Consider the following 17,537-nt stretch of genomic DNA (forward strand, 5'->3'; position numbering starts at 1 on the left):
TACTTACGCATACGTTAAGAAAGTACTGTTATTTTCCCGGAGAAAGGTCTATATATTCAATATTCTGGAATAAAAAAAATAGCTTAGATATATAAAAGTATGCAATTTATGGTATCTAAAAGTGTGAATTTCAGAAATGTTGTATTTTATAGCTTTGACCAAATCAGTCCGCGCGTGTTTATTATGTAACCTTTGACCGCATATATCCCTTGACGTCACAATGACGTGGGCCAATCCATGTTCGTCATTTAGAGGTGTGTCTGTCACATGGAAAAAGAATTTGCGCGCAATATCAGTACATCGTCAAGACACACGCACGACAAATTACAAGCCAAAACACAACGGTAATCGTCAGTATGGCTGAAGTAGAAGGGTAAGTGTGATATAGAGGAAATCATATAACAAACAGGAATGTATAGATGCCGAAAATGAATCTGAAATGTTGACGCGATCATTTTTAAAAAGCATATTTGGAGAGTGGCGCGAATTTAGCACGAGTACTAGTAGCCGGCCACGACGTCAAAACCGCATTGTTTATATTTCGGTGTTCATTCACAACATAGCACGAGGGACCTCGTACTTGTACATTTGTGGGGGTTTTGAATCGATGAAATCCGTGACTGTTGATGTAAATCCTGCACCGCCATTTGAGTAATACAAAACATTGAAGAATTCCTTCGACAAATAAGTGTTCCCTACGCCTACCGGCGAACATTGAAAAATGTGTGTCACATACATGCGTACTGTCGCCCGACGTGTCGTTGGCATGTGCAGTGCTGTCTTACATGTTTACTGAGCTGCGCCGAGTCAGCAACGAGATATTGTTCAGTAGACCATGGATGTATTATCTCCCCTAATACATCCATGAGTAGACAGGGTTATGATGTTTGGTGTTGGATGGCCTAATTCTAACAGTAACAGAAGACAATCTCTATCAACATCCCTCACACCAAAGTCATTCTACCTCTGAATATGTAGAACCTTTTAATTATTTATTTTTTACAATATTTTTTTTTCAAAAGAATATACCGCCAAAAGTAGTAATTATGATCAGACATTTAGACATCTAGTGTAAAACATAAGCTTACCGTACTACTAGTTGAGTCACAACTATACTGCTAAAACTATTTTTGTAGTTGCAGTTAATGAGTTCGTGTTATATGTAAATTTATGTTAATTTAGATAGATATGGGCTATCCCTAATCAAGTATTAGAATGAAGGCTAGTAAATTGTAATCTGAGAACATGTTTATGTTGTATTAAGAGATTAATGGTGACATTGTTTCTTCTATCCCAACTCAATGAGCAGATTTTTACAAGCATGATTTGGTGGACTGGCCATATAGTGTAACATATTCTATTTGATGTGAAAGGCCTACTACATGTTTATGTAAATTCTATACTCACAATTATACACAGAGAACAAAAAAATCTGATTGAAGCTGTAGTCTTTACATATTCGAAATTCTGATAAAAATAAAATCGAAAATACATGTAAAGGCATTCAGACAATGATTGAATGAATTAGTTGAACAATGTTGGTACATGTTTTCTATACAAAGTGAGGGGCATGTTGGCAAGTAGCCACAACCTATTAGGCCAAATAAAAAAAGTTGTTTGGTTGTGGTTACCCGACCCCACCTACTTTTTCACACCGACCTTAAACTTTTTTTGCCTTTGAGAAAAATAATAATACAATCGCGAAAATCGTGTGAAGTATCGCAAGAAATAGTGGGTGTAGAAACTGACATCAACTTAAAAAGACAATATAAAACTATTCTTCTAATCTGTAATGGCTGTACATCTGATAGGATGAAATAACCAACACAGAGACCATTTGGAAAACAATGGAAAACCTGAACTAGACATTCACACATGAAAAAAAATATAATAAAATAAGATAAAAAATCTACCTACCCCACCCTATTTTAAAATTGAATGTAATCGGAACCACATAATTTTTATTTATGCAGTATCATTGAAGTTATGGAATATTTCGAAATTTGGTCAGAAGTGCGAAAATTAAAGAAGTGCAAAAAATGAAGGTCAGCAATCACATTGGCACCAGACCACAACCCCCCCCCCCCCATCCCATCTTATACCCAGCGAAGTTAAAAAAAAGGGGGATTTTTCCTTTCTGATTGGAAGAATAATTGATGAACAAATAGTATTTTAATATGCAGATGAGTTCTTCCTTCTAAAAAATGTCAGTATCTTTAATTCAAGCAGTTCTGAAATGGTAGGAAATTTCAGACTCTCAGAGAGAAAAAAACATGTGAAATTGTTGACGAAAAAACTTTCCCAAGTAAAGGAGGGCAGTTCCCTCCCAAATTACCACACAAATGGATGCGACCCACTACTAGGTCTAGTATAACATGGCCTAATCTTTGCCCAATCAAATGTTTCATAAGAAAACTGTGAAAACCTTTTGACTTTTATTGTCGAAGTAAGTGTATACGAAATGTTAGAGTTACAAAGGTGAACAACCATTGGTGGTACTGTTGTGGTTTGTTAGTAGCAGGTACTTGAAAATTTGATGACACAGCAATATTTCTCAAAGTGGGTTGATACTGATCACAGTACACTCACTGTCAAATATTTGAATACGAGAGCTCATCTCCATTTTTCCCCAGAGTTTCAATTTAACCAAATAGTTCAGTTGTTTTGAGTGAAGGCCACTTTCTGTTCCTACCAGTTCATGTATATCTCCATGCTGATCCAGACCATCAGCTGTCCCTGCTTGCTGTGGTGAAAATTGAAGCACTTCCTCAAATCACAGGCTGTTTTATATAGGAGATTTTACTGTGCGTGAACTTTGTCATTTTGTAAGTCGGGGGAAAGCGAGTGAGAACCATTCATTTGAAATATTAGAGAGAACGTGCAGTGATATGTTTTATGTTACCAGTACTTTATGATTTATAATGTGGGTTGACACGTGACGTGAGTGTCTGCGTGGAGCTCATATTTCACTACTTGACAGGTACAATATATATGGGTCCCTTCATCAGGAGAGGCTTGGATTCAGGGCACACAACATAAATTGTAACCTAAGTGATACTATTCTTCAAAAGTGATGCAAGTTGATACGGATCAATTTCTCATAGTAGTCCCACACTACATATGTTCAATACAGATTAGGAAGTGTAAGTTAGGACTGATGAATCAAGCTATATTTTTGTCATTCAACTTATCAAAAGTAATTGAACCATTTCTAGCATTGAACCATTTTTTTCAACATTCTTTAAAAATTATCAGAAAAGAGCAAAATCTTACAATTTACATCTGTTAGGTCTTTAACAATACTGATATTGTCCTATATTCATGTTAATTTGCATGACTTTCGTAGTGCACAAAACATTTTCCACCATTAAAGATAACTTTATTGATCGAGATCAAAAGGCCATCAGTGTATCTCTTTGTGGACTTATCTGCCGCAGTCTTTTGAAGTACAAGGGAAGGGTGGAGCATTATGGTGTCAAAAATAACCACTTTTCTATTCAGCAGATTTGTTGTTCACTGACTATGACTTGGTAAGGGTTTGTGTATACGCATCATTATTCTGTAAATGGGAGAATAAATTTTTGCATCCCTGGAGAGAACCAAGGGTTTTGCAGTGGATCGAGATCAAAAGGTTATCGTGGTTCCCTTTGGCGGTTTTTTTCTGTGGCAATCGTTAAAGTGTAATATTCATGCTAGTATTGTTTACTTTTTGATGATAAATAAAGTATCTGTATCGTGTTCATTTTGTATGTGTGGTCAAAGGTTCCAGCAGAGTAGTATTTTTGTCGTATTCTACTTGAATGAAGTGACACTGATAGTATAAGTACTGGACTAGTTGACGATAACAACAAACCTTTGCTCAGTTAAAGTGTCTGGTCTTTTTTTTTTTTGAAATCTTTCACATTGTGTTCATGGTAAATATACAGTTCAATACAATCACCTGATCATGTTTGTGGTTATCTTTTGTTTTGGGTCTTCAATGTCAATAATAGAAACAGATGAACCTAAGCATCACACAACTAGTTTATTCTCCTACATTTGTATGTCATGTCACCCCATCACCGTATGGGGCTGTCTACCCTAGCTTTATTACAACCAGTGACAGGCAATCATTTATAAGTAAAACTTGTTACAAACAAATTAATTCTTGTAATAAAAAAAAACTTTGCTCAGTTATTTTTGAAATCTTTCACGTTGTGTGCATGATAAATATAGTTCAATACAATCACCTGATCATGTTTGCGTTTATTCTTGTGTTTTGGGTCTTCAATGTCAATATCAATAAACAGATGGACCTAAGTACCACACAAATAGTTCATTCATTCTCCTATGTCACCCATTTACAAGCAGAACTTGTCATACACAAACAAATTCCTTCTTGTAATAACACTTGGCCGCAGCATGTTGGAAGCACAGAGACAAGTATTACATTTGAGTGATTTGATAAGTACAGTTTTATGGCCTCTTTACAAACTGTACATAATAGTTCACATTCACACACTACAACTGCTGACATCAGACCATGGACAAACAGAACTGTTACAAACAGGAAAGTAAACAACTGAATTGGATTAATAAAACTCAGCACAGGATGTTGGAAGTACAGATACTGGTATTACATTTCATTATTTGATAAGAACAGTTTTATGGCCACTTTACATAATAGGAAACAAATTTCCAGTTCTCCTGTCATTTTATGAAGAGGCCATATGTTGTTATCAAACCATGGTGTGTAATACAAGTCTATACTGTTCCCAACCTGCTGAGCCAAGTGTTATTAATCCATTTCATTTGTTTACTTTCCCTGTTTGTAACAGGTTCCAGGTGGTCCACGGTCTGATGTCGGCAGTTGTATTTTCCAGTTCCCCTGACAGTTCATGTACTTGTAAAGATGCCATGAAACTGTTCTTACCAAACTGTTCATGTCTCTCTTCCAAGTGTTAATCAAATTAATTTAATTTCCCTGTTTGTAACAAGTTCTGTTTGTCCATGGTTTGATGTCAGCAGTTGTAGTTTGTATCAGGAAACTGAAGTATCTGAAGGAACTTGCCACATTGACAGGAGCCCTTGATAATATCCATATTCATAACCTGATTAATATTCATGCTAATCAGCATAATGTGATAATTTCTTCTCTTTTTGGGGGTCAGGTCGACACGATATCACTTCTCTGAGCAGACCTAAATATAACTTCTCCCCATACATTCTATATCGTGGGAAAACCAGTTTTTTTCAAGAGTACAATGGCAGTGTGCAAAGCCATTTTAGAATACATGTACATGTTATTCTGTTATCAAGGTTTTAAGAAAAACAATGAAAGTTGACTGTGAGTCTATGTGTCATGATGGGTCGACCAGTGGAGGTTGTATGATAGGTGATAAACATGTTTACCCAAAATACATACGCCCTTGTCACTTCTAGGACTGCTGACAACATTTTCCATTTTTTTGTAGTTTATCTAAAAACCAGTTCCTGCTTATAAATCCCTTCACAGGAATTCCTTAATGATGATGTCATTATTGTCAAAACATTTTGTGTTGCCGATGATCCATATTTTACTGGAATAATTCTACAAAATAAGATTAAAACAGATAGCAAGATGATGATTTAAATTTTTTTGCTCAGGTTTGTCAACATTACATGTACATGTATAGTAACAGGTGGGGGAAATAATAATGATTAATGAGTTCTATAACGCACCTTTTCTCGTGAGAGCTCAAAGTGCTGTGAATTATTACCCCTGGCATGGATCTATAGTGGCACAACAGTACTTCCTCAACTCCCTGGGGAGCATACAATCCACTGCAGCCTCTATAAGCGCATAGAATTAAAGCATTCACATTGCAACCTCTATCCTACCAGGTCCCCAATTATACATCTGGGTTGACAGAGGTCGCGTTAACACGTTATTGGTGCGTATTTGATGCCATATTTGACACTTGGGACGCACTTTTTTTGGAAGTATGCGTCACAGGGGACGCGTCATAAACGGTGGACAAATGGGGCTTACTGTTGGCAAACGTACGGTTATCATCTTTGCTTCAAAGTTGTAGAACTAGACATGGATTTAGTCAGTTCTAATTGTAACTACCGTCTAAATCTCAATGTGCAGTGTGACCTGTGAAATTTGAATATGACCCATCACTTAGGCACAATCATGGTTCAAATCTTGCCCAAGGACTCCAGCCATTCAGAAGGAAATGGCAGCGACAGGAGGTTGAACTTGCACCTGCAGATTCCAAGCTGGCCATTCTAACCATTCACCCACCGTGACTCCAAAATCTGATAAAAATTCATCAATTTCCTTATTGTGTCTATCATAACTTTGCCTGGTAACCCGAGAGTTAAGTACTTGGGGAACTCTGGGTTGAAATTACTGATTTCCCATCAACAAGAACAAAGTTACAATGTATGTCTCACTTTCAAACACACGGTCTGAAGTGAATTTGTAAAATCAGTAAACAGAATTTTTTCCGAATATAAAGATAAAATGTGATAAGCTGTACTGATTAGTTAGTATGTCTGACAGGTATTTATTTGCAGAATTGTCTGATACATATTGATATTGATGGTATCATGTGATTATCTTTTATCATCAGAATCTTGATACATACATACATGTAGGTTTCATTTCTGAATGTACACAGCTGTGTGTGTGATATATTCGATGTAGCCATATAGCCACAAATGTTGGCCCAGTGTTCATCAATAGCACTGGTTTGATCCAGAATCTTTGCAATTTAGAGAAAATTGTATAATTATTGTCAAATTGGTACATCAAACACTACTTGTATCGTTAAGCTTATCTTGTGCAGAATGGTTAGATTTTGATCCTGATAATCTAAACCTTGATGGAGAAACTGACATGCTTACCTAAATTGTTTGCGAGGTCATCGCTGGCAGTATCTAAATATGGTGAATGATATCTTAGACAATGTCAAATGCCTGAAAAATGTTTAACTCATTTGCATATTGTGTTAAGTATTGATATAACTAACCATGTGCCAGATGGCACAAAGGTAATACACCACACAAGCTATCTGAAACACAAAATGCAATCTTTGGCTCAAGTTTTGTCATAATTTATAATTTCAAATTGTTTTTTTCTATATTTGCAGGTACACATATGATGAATGTGAGGCAACAAGCCAATATTTACTGGAGAAAACAAAACAAAAACCAACCATTGGGATTATCTGTGGCTCAGGATTAGGTGGAATAGTTGACAAGTTAGAGGATACTTATAAGATAGCTTATGAGGATATCCCTAATTTTCCTGTCAGTACTGGTAAGACCAAAAAGACAAACGTGTAGATCATTCATATTATATTAAAACAGTCAATCCATTTCGTAAAGTGGCACAGTGTGTAACTATATGGGTTTTGACCGGACACACTATATACAAGTTTTTACTGTGGTGTCATGAAATAAACTGAATTCAACATAAGGCCTAAGTTACCTGACCCCACCTAGTTTTTCACACCGACCCTAAACTTTTTTTTACATATTCAAGAAAAAAATAACAAAATTGCAAAAATTGTGAAGTCTCGCAAGAAATAGTGGATTCGGAAACTGACATCAACTTAAAAAGACAACATAAAACTGTTCTTCCAATCTGTAATGGCTGTACATCTGATGGGAAGAAACCAATAACACAGACACCATATTGAAAACAACAGAAAACATAACTATCTGAACTAGACACACATATGAAAAAAAAAAAAAAATTTTTAAATCTACCTACTCCACCTCTTCTAAAATTGAACATAATCATAATTTTTTTTGTCAGGCCTAATCAGAAGTTGGTAAGAGCTTGCAATTTTATGATCCCAATGTGAAGTATGTTTGCCAACAAAGAAAAAAAGGATTCATTTGCACATGGCATATTGGACGCCCACAGAATTGAAATCCATGGCTCTGTTATATAAGATGTACAATGTATAATACAATTGTATATGTAAAAAGTTATAAATATCCTGTTGCCCCAAGATTTCCTTTCTAATATACACAAAGATATAAATTGTTTCTTTTATATGTGAAACTCTAACTTTAGAACAGTGGTATGTCGACTGCATAACATTGAATACATTGAATAGAAGTTAATTAGTAATTAGGTTACAGGTATTCAATTATATTGTACATGTAACTGTCTATGCATATAACTGTTAAGACAAAAGTAGAAAGTGTGTGTTTGTGTATGGGACAGCTTTCAGCCTGGTATAAAAAAGAATTTTGTCTCCTTGGGCATTACACCAGCTGTTTAGATATGTCATTAACAAACATCCAAATAATATAGTCAAATACAGAAAGTTCAAAAACGATGGAAATAAAAGCTCTCAGATGTCTAAGGATCTGTCATTTACCATTTACAAATTTGACATACTACTATAGGTGCATAGTAATGAGTATAGAAAATACTGTAGGCTTGTAGTTGATTTATACAATTATGTCAATTTACAAGCCCAGAGTAGGTTCCATCTGATTAAAATGTGATGTGGTGAAAGCGGCTAAATGCTTTATTTACCTCTGTTTCCATCGTTTTGTGACGTTTGTTTTTGTTCTGCGTGATCATGTGTGAAGGCGGCGATCACCCTGAACAAAAATAAACATTACAAAGCGATGGAAATAGAGGTAAATAAAGCATTTAGCCGCTTTCACCACATCAGATTTTAATCAGATTGAGAATAGGTTTATACTGTCAGCACCTATAGCCTAGGTTAATATACCGTCAGAATACAAAAATGTCTTGAATTTCTACCTCGTAGTGCACCCAAATGGGGCTTCTTCTTTTTTTAGGAAAGTGTAGTTAACTAGTTTGAAATTGGACGAAATATGTGTACATTCATGTTTTTTTCTGTCCTAATTACAGTTCCTGGTCATGCCAGTCGTCTGGTCTTTGGTAAACTAAATGGTAAGACAGTGGTGTGTATGCAAGGACGAACGCATATGTATGAAGGTGTTTCACTATGGAAGGTAAGTAACACTCTACAACCACTGCTAAAATGTTTCAAACTTGTGATGTGTTGTAAATTTGTAGATCGTATTATATTATTTATAAACACTGACAGAAATCAAGAAATCAAGAAATCAGATAAACTGGCAGAGTTTCGCTTATAGACTTTGCACCATAATTTCTTGCGACTTGGAGATTTTAACTTTGTCAAAAACACGACAGTTTCACTTTTTAGTCTTTATAAAGAGTTGTCCTGCATTTGAATATCTTTTTTCATGAAAAAAGTTTTTACAAACCTTATAGTCCTCAGCAAGATTGATACCTTTTTGTAGCTTTTATCATGTAATGTATAGAATTATGATTGCCATAGTTTTCCAAAAAATGTCTAACAATTGCAGATTTTGTTATCACTATGATTGCTTGATGATGTGTTGAATCAGTAGTGCTTTAGTAAAGGGCTGTATTTGTAGCTAAAATGTAAATGTGTTCCCAAGCCATTTTACCAGGGTTCCCCACCAAAACTACAGTGCTCAAAAATTAGCAGTAATGTAGAGCATATTGACTTCTAAGCATTTGATTTTAAACAAAACTGCCAAATTTATAAGGTGATTGTCTGTAAGACAAGTGGAAATCAATAGAAAAAAAAACTGTACTTGAAACAGTTCACTTGGTATAATCTACTATACCAAGCACAGAAGTGAAATTCAAACCCTAAACTGTAGTACAACTTAGGTATTGAAACCTGTATGCCCTTTAACTCATTTTGTCAACTCTTACTGTGGCTACCACACCTTATCAAAAGCACTGGTTATATGTGAGCAAACAGCTCATCAGGCAATGAAATGACACCAGTTTTGCTATGCAATGAAATTGGACAATAGTTAACTGCCATCTGTTCCACAGCTGTGTAGTTGTAACTATAGCAAGCGCTGACATTTTGCATAATTAGGCATTGTCAACACATACCTGAATTCAGTGCTGTTAGTGTTTTGGGTTGCTCAGAAATGTCTTTTTTTTCTAGTTAGATAAGGATTTAAAGCCCTGTTGATCATTACCAATATTAATCTAGGTGTACTTTGAGTGCAATGACATTGCATTTCTATAAATAAAATTTTTTTTTTTCAGTTTTCTTTATCTTCACAAGTATTTTTTAAAACAGTCTGTAGAACAACTTTGAAGAAGGGTACTTGTATAATAATTTGCATTTGTTTTAATTAGGATAGTATTTTGCATATTGTGTGCTTGTTTGTTGGTCAAAGTTCTTACAGAAAGGGACATAGGTGTAAACATACCATTCCTGCCCAAGCCCACCACCCACAAATACATGTTTGTCTTCAAAGGTATATTTTATTGCGGTTTAGAAATTAAAGTCCCACATGAGCTATACAACGTACATTGAAGTACCGATGGATACTAATTAGATGTTAATTCTCCAATATTTGTCTTCGTTCAGCTAAGGAAAATGTGAGTGGCCTGGTTTTGTCAATACAAGTCACTAGACGAGTAGTGACAACACCTTTAGGTCATGAGTATTTTCCAGCTGAATGAAGAAAATTATTGGAGAATAACATAATTATACCAGCACCAGTAATTTCAAACACAGCAGAACCAGTGACAAAGACACTCGTTGTCATAACATAGAATAACCAGAGTATAAATTCCATATTTTATTTTTTAACTTGGCTTTTGCAAGGTATAATAAACAGCATGTATTCAATGGTGTATAGTAATGAAACATGCAGTCATTGATCAGGTGTGGGCGTCTCCATACATATTTAAGTTACATTGGCAGCAATGAATATAAATATTTTACCTCATACATTTTACAATGTTGTTTTTGTTTCTTTTCTTTTTATGGGTTATGTACAATGACCAAATCACAAGTGTCAGATCATGTTATCTTCACCCCTTGAAGCCATACTGTCCTGTTCTGCATCTAGGCTATTGTCTCCCTCAATGGTTGCCCCTGACATCATATACATGCTTTTAAATGTTATTTGCAGATAACCATACCAGTACGTGTGATGAGTTTACTAGGTGTGCACACATTGTTAGTAACCAACGCGGCAGGCGGTATCAATCCTAAGTACAACGTTGGTGACTTTATGGTTATTAAGGACCATATCAACATGCCGGGGTTGGCCGGCAATAATCCACTGGTTGGGCCCAATGATGACAGGTCAGTGTTACAGCCAGTGAAATCAACATGTTGCCATATGATGTAGGTCTTGTTGTATAAAAGTCACACGCAGTTAAAGAATAGATAGGACATGATTCCATAAACCTAGATATTGTCGGCACTAGAAAATCTTCGCAATGTTACAGTCTTCATCTAGTTCCCAAAGAACCAATATTTACACATTTCTAAGTGTGGTGCACTGATGTGTTAGGGCACCCCACCACGGTGTAATAATCTCTTCTAAAACGTGATCATTATATAATCCTTTTTCTCCCTAGGGGGTATTTGTTTGTACACAACAAAGTACAAGCTGGGAGAAAGAGGATTTAACCTGTAGCATATTTTATGCACCAGCTACATATTTTGCCATAATTTATTCTATTTACTATTATGCTTACATAGCACTCTAATTGATATTTATTACAGCAAAGTCAAAAATCACGCACAGATGATGAAATAGTGTTTGTTTTATTGATTAACATATCTGTCCAATTTTACTTGTCATTAGTAGGCAACAGCATGGCTATTTTCCTTTTAATGTCTGTATTTATATATTTCTAGGAAAAAATTGAATATTACATTACCTTACATCATAATTTACTAATTTACATACAAAAACAGCAGCACCAAGGATTGAACTTGCAACCTGCAGATTCCAAGCCAGCCAGCCGGCCACTCGGAGTCTGAAAGTTGCAGAATATTTCTATATTACAACTTATGGTAAGAGTGTCTGAAACACCATCAGAATTCTACAATCACACCAAGTTCTGTAGTTGTAGAGAGTCAGTGTCAACTTTAAACTCAAGTGACTGTTTCTTCATTTACAGGTTTGGTCCCAGATTCCCATCAATGACTGGTGCCTATGACAAAGACTTGCGGGCACTCGTGTTCAAAATTGCAAAGGAATTGGAGATGGAGAACCTTATGCAGGAAGGCATATATAGTATGGTTGGTGGTCCCTCGTTTGAATCCATTGCTGAGTTACGGTACCTACAAACCATTGGTGCTGATTCTGTCGGTAAGTCTCGAGCAACGATTTATGGTTTTACTGTCATTTCTGATTCGCGTGTGTGAAAAGTTTTGGTAGGTATTACTTTCTCCAAAAATATCGTATCAAAATAGTAGGAATTTTGCAATACAACCTGTAACACCCAAGTGAAGTGATTTCACTGTGTGACATACTTTCTTTATATCGTCTGATACATGTACTAGTTTTTGGTACGAATCATAACACCCAAGTACAGGGATTCCACTGTATGCCACACTCATTCATAGTTTTCATATCAGGTATTTAATACAACCCATAACCCCCAAGGAAAGTGATTCCACTGTGACACTTTGAATCATGTTACTTGGGTATTATGGGTTGTAGACTATGTTGTTAGCATGCTAACACAATAAGTCCATATATCAAAATTCTTGTGTGCTGCCATCTTGTATTCAATTTGATAAATGTTCAAAGAACTTTCTACCTAGAAGTCATAACTGACCAAATTACCTATTTATTATACAAAAAGTGATACATTGTCAGATTTTTTATCGAAAATTTGACAAAAAATATATAAATTTAGTATAACTCTGTACCTAGAAGTCATAGCTAACCAAATTGTCAACCCGTACCCATTTATTATACAAAAAGTGATGGATTTTCAAATGTTGTATCAAAACATTGTCAAAAAATAAATAAATTTAGTATAACTCTGTACGTAGAAGTCATAGCTAACCAAATTGTTGACCCGTACTTGTCTGTCATACAAAAAATGATATATTGTTAGGCATTTTATAACAAAAGTGTCGGTTTTTTGCCACTAGTCAAATTCCATACTTCTCAAAGTTTTCTGTCTGACTTGTTCTTGCAGGCATGAGTACGTGTCCGGAAGTGGTTGTTGCAAGGCATAGTGGGATGAAAGTCTTAGGCATGTCCCTCGTGACCAACAAATGTATTCTTGATTATGAAGACACCGCACAACCTAATCATGAAGAGGTCTTGGAGACAGGACGACTGAGAGCAGCCGACATGCAAAATTTAGTGTCTGCTTTTGTCAAACGTCTTCCAGAACCTACTGTAAATAACAATAAGATAGTTTAGGAGATGGTATTTTTATGTGTTTATTTATTGAGGAAATTAAATGTATGTTTGTTTGTGATGCCTAATTTATATAAATCACCTCGTGTTGTTTGTAGTGGTTGACATTTAGTAGAGACTCAAAGGTCAGCTCTATAATTTTACAAAGGTGAAAAGGTCAGATGGTATAATGGATATAGCTATGTTATTTTTAATTAAATTTATGGTGAAAGTTTTATATTTTCTGAAGCGGTTGTATGGCAGCTAAGTTTTAAAATTAATAGGCTGATAATATGCACATATACAAACTGGATATTTGTTGGTAAATGTCAACCTTTGTTGTGCAAGATAGAATTCACCTCAAGGGGAAGAATTCACTGAAAACCAAATTTCACTCCAAACTCTGGTCCTCTTGAAACAATTCCAAAAATTAGGGTCCACCATCTTGTTTTCAAGGAAATTATTAACAATCTTTTATTTGCCCGTTGAGTTAACACAGTATTCGGCGGCCATATTGGATATTAAAATGGCTTATTTTTGGTAACATATTGACTTCTTTTTCAAAAATGTGTATGGTGACCCCCAATTTTTTTTCTTGATTTTTAATTGTAACTAGGTTGGAGGGTTTTTTTGAACAATGTAACAACAAAAGTTGAAACACTTATGATGATTTTGAGGCATATTTCACATGAAGAGCTAGGGAATGGTTTCATGTGTCGTCATCATACTCATAGAATTTTTCATAAATTTTGTTCTTACTGTTTGCGTAGTTTTAGTTTCATTCAGTTTTTTTTACCCAAGTTTATCTGCTTTAGATAGATGTTTATATTCAAAATATGCAGTATATTGACAAATTTTGAGTTTTTGCATGATTTGTAGACAATAACATACCTCATTAATTTGTGCAAAGAAATTATGTATTATTGTAAAGAGAGCATTATCTCGTCATTGAACACTAGAGGGCAGCCTGACAATGTTCACATGAGTACACTTTATTACCATACAAAAGTGTATGACCATGTAGTGCAACATAGCAGTGTATATACGTGCAATGTCATGTACATTTATGTTAACATGGAGGCAGCAGCACACTTTACAATTTTAGCATATCATATAAACTTGCAGCTGTGTATAAGATTTACAGCAAGGTGTATAATTTGTAATGTAAGCTATAGATTTGCAGCACAGTGTATAATGTTGCAGTGCAATGGCTGTACTTACAACAGTATAAAGGTGCAAACTGATTGTAATTTGGAAACTTGCAGCACAGTGTTTATACTTGCAGCACAGCCTATAATGTTTGAAGACCATGGCTGTACTTATCTCCACAGTACAGTATAAAATTGCAATGCTGTTTATAAACCAGGAGCACAGTGATATGTATAAAAATTTCAGTGCAGTAACTGTACTTACAACACCTCATGTCAAATTGTAATGCATTGTATAATTTCAGAGACTATTCCATAATGATTATCATTCTGATGAACTCAAAATCAAATTCAGGGAGAATTATTCTATGAACTCCGAGAGTTTGTAGTGCGGGTGAACTTCTAAGAAAAACCAACAACTGACGAAATGCAAAAAAAGTTAGATTCTCAACAACAACAAAAATATTTTATTCCAAAGTATGACTATTCACTTAAAGTTGATGGAAATATTTGTTGTTCCACAACAGTGACTGTCATGTCAAAGGTCAATGACTTTTTTTTGCTATCTGAAATTTGTAAGAACTTCTCCAATTGTAAATAACAACTGAGATTATAGTGATGAAACGTTATCAGGGAAATAATCAGGAATATTTATTTTAAGTCATAAAATATTGCACTGTAAATGCAAAATATGATTTCTGTAACTGTTGAATAATGCACTGTAAATGCGTTTCCAATTTGTTACTGCAACTGTAGAATAAGGTACTATAAATTCATCTAATTGTTTCTGTAACTCAAATAATGCACTGTGAATGCAAAAAAAAAATGGTTTCTGTAACTTGAATAATGCACTGTAAATGCATTTTAAATTTGTTACTGTAACCAGAATAATGTGCTGTAAATGCATTCAAAATGGTTTTTGTAACTCAAATAATACACTGTTAAAATGCATCTCATAAATGGTCAGTATGTATTCTGGATGGCAATGATTGCTATTTTTTCAACGATAACACTACCAAAGTTTTATTTTGAATTGATTAAACTTCCTATCAATTTTAGTCTGCAAAAATACTATGAAGTGTGTTCGCGCAGAGTTTTATTTCCAACTAATACCACATTCTTGTGTAGTGTTCATTACACCACTGTGTCGTCATCTCACATTTTCACATATAAACTCAAATCAGGTCATATTGGTCAGTTGTCAGGGGCAACACAATACTACAAGTACAGTATTTCATTGTCAAAGTTTCTAATTGTAATGATAGTGAGATCCCTCTGTATCTACATTTAATAATGAACCTGACACTTTGTGGTGAACTTGGTTTCTTAGAATTATCTTAGTAGACTATATATGTGTGTACTTTAAACAGAATTGTGGACTTCATTTTGGCATTTAGATATATTACACTTTTAAAGGCATCATGCATGAGTCACTATATAGTGCTAATTTTTAGATTGAGTGGGTTCAATGATTATGTTCACATGTGGAATGTTATACCAAAGTGTTCTTACCTGAAATAAAGATTAAAATCACTGTGTATCATTGTGTGTATGTAATATTTGTATAGTGTGTTATTGTGATGGTATAACATTAGTTTTGAATGTTTTACAGAAATTTTTACAACTGCAAAGCAATGAATAAGGTGTAAACTTATACAGTACCGTCGTCAAGGAAACCAACGTCTTGCAGGCATTTGTGAATGTTGTATTGGCAAGTAGCATCGTACTTGGGTCTGCAGATTGCCGGCAGCGAGTAACAGCGCCCTCTGTGATCACATATAATGATCTTTTGTTTTACCATATTGCATCGTAATTCCAGGGCTAGCTCACAATATCTATTAGATTTCACGGGGTTATTTTTACTATTAAACACAACAAGCAATCGCGGTGCCTAATGATTATACGCAAGAATGTGTCAATTACACCAATCAAACACATAAACAGCTGACACATAGATTGCTTATATTGTAATCATTGACCAATGCATTTAACTACCAAGAAAAGTATACAGTCTACATAACACATGTATGGCAAGCCGAGTGGGCCAAAAAGAACATTTTGAATTTGCATTTACTTTTCTGAATTTATTTTAGTTGTACGATTTATCTAATACGTCCATTTTTTATATATTAGTTGTATGATTTTTTTCCCCAGGGGACATTCATTTAAACTTGCTAAGTCCACAGTCAGCTTGGACAGCAGGAAATATTTCGTCACTCAGCGGACTGCTGTATCTCACTGGAATGACTTTCCTGAATATGCATAAGTTATTCAAGCCAACACTAGTACTGTGTGTGACTTTAATAGAATTAAACTAGTCCAATATATGAACAGTTAGAGGGATTATCTCAGCCATAAGCTCTAAAAGACTTCCTTTCCTGTCTTGCATGCCATCATGGAGCTGTCCATGGCGTTTATAATTTATGATACATGTATTACATTCATTGTATGCAAACGTTAGAAATGGTGCTATCAAGTCGTGTTAAATTAAAATTATTTTATTGTCATTTTTTTGTGTAGCATATTTATACATTTCCGATATCTTTATAACAGTATATACATATGCAGGGTATTCATTGTCAAGTATTCAGTATTGGTAACTACATTCTTTAAATGCAAAACAACAAAAGATGTACTGTCATTAATTTCTCAATTCCATGATACTGAATTATGAAGGCGAGAGAAAGAATTTAGGTGGTAGGGGATCAGAATTTGTAACTGTTGTATATCCCTGTTGTAGCCAAGGTAAATAAAAAGTGGTTGTTTGGAGAAGTAAGTAGTTTGATCTAGATAAGTTAGAGTGGAGATGAAGGCAGTACTTATATCAATTACCATCGTTCAATAATCCATTCATCATATATTTCTAGGGTAGTAGTATGTTCTCAGATTCCAAAAGATTTTGAAACACGTTAACCATAAACTAGTGTCAATTCATAACTACATGTACATCCGATCGAGACCGTTCATATATATATATATATATATATATATATATATATATATATATATATATATATATATATATATATATATATATATATATATATATATATATATATATATATATATATATATATATGGTCACACAAGCGCGACAACGCTATGTATTGCATGCCATTATGTTGCAATTGAGCGATGTATGCATGTACACTCTCTAGTCTTCACATCCTTGCCATATGTCAGCTCTCTATA

At 34.7% G+C, this 17,537-nt stretch overlaps 1 protein-coding gene across 1 annotated transcript; it reads left to right on the top strand.

Annotated features, from left to right (window-relative positions):
• The first annotated feature begins 238 nt into the window (after positions 1 to 238).
• Positions 239 to 15,883, top strand: LOC144437129 (purine nucleoside phosphorylase-like). The gene is made up of 6 exons (XM_078125986.1): positions 239 to 373; positions 7,119 to 7,288; positions 8,870 to 8,973; positions 10,957 to 11,132; positions 11,960 to 12,150; positions 12,992 to 15,883. Exons 1-6 carry the CDS (start codon positions 357 to 359, stop codon positions 13,219 to 13,221), a joined length of 888 nt encoding a protein of 295 aa, XP_077982112.1. The 5' UTR covers positions 239 to 356; the 3' UTR covers positions 13,222 to 15,883.
• Positions 15,884 to 17,537: the final 1,654 nt, after the last annotated feature.

This window comes from Glandiceps talaboti, chromosome 7, assembly GCF_964340395.1.
Source record: "Glandiceps talaboti chromosome 7, keGlaTala1.1, whole genome shotgun sequence".
Classification (NCBI taxonomy): Eukaryota; Metazoa; Hemichordata; class Enteropneusta; family Spengelidae; genus Glandiceps; species Glandiceps talaboti.

Bases quoted from the DNA above. Each gene is read 5' to 3' on its own strand.
- LOC144437129 (XM_078125986.1), top strand. The intron at 11,133-11,959 runs GTCAGTGTTACA...CTTCATTTACAG, and splicing joins GTTGGGCCCAATGATGACAG to GTTTGGTCCCAGATTCCCAT. The intron at 12,151-12,991 runs GTAAGTCTCGAG...TTGTTCTTGCAG, and splicing joins CATTGGTGCTGATTCTGTCG to GCATGAGTACGTGTCCGGAA.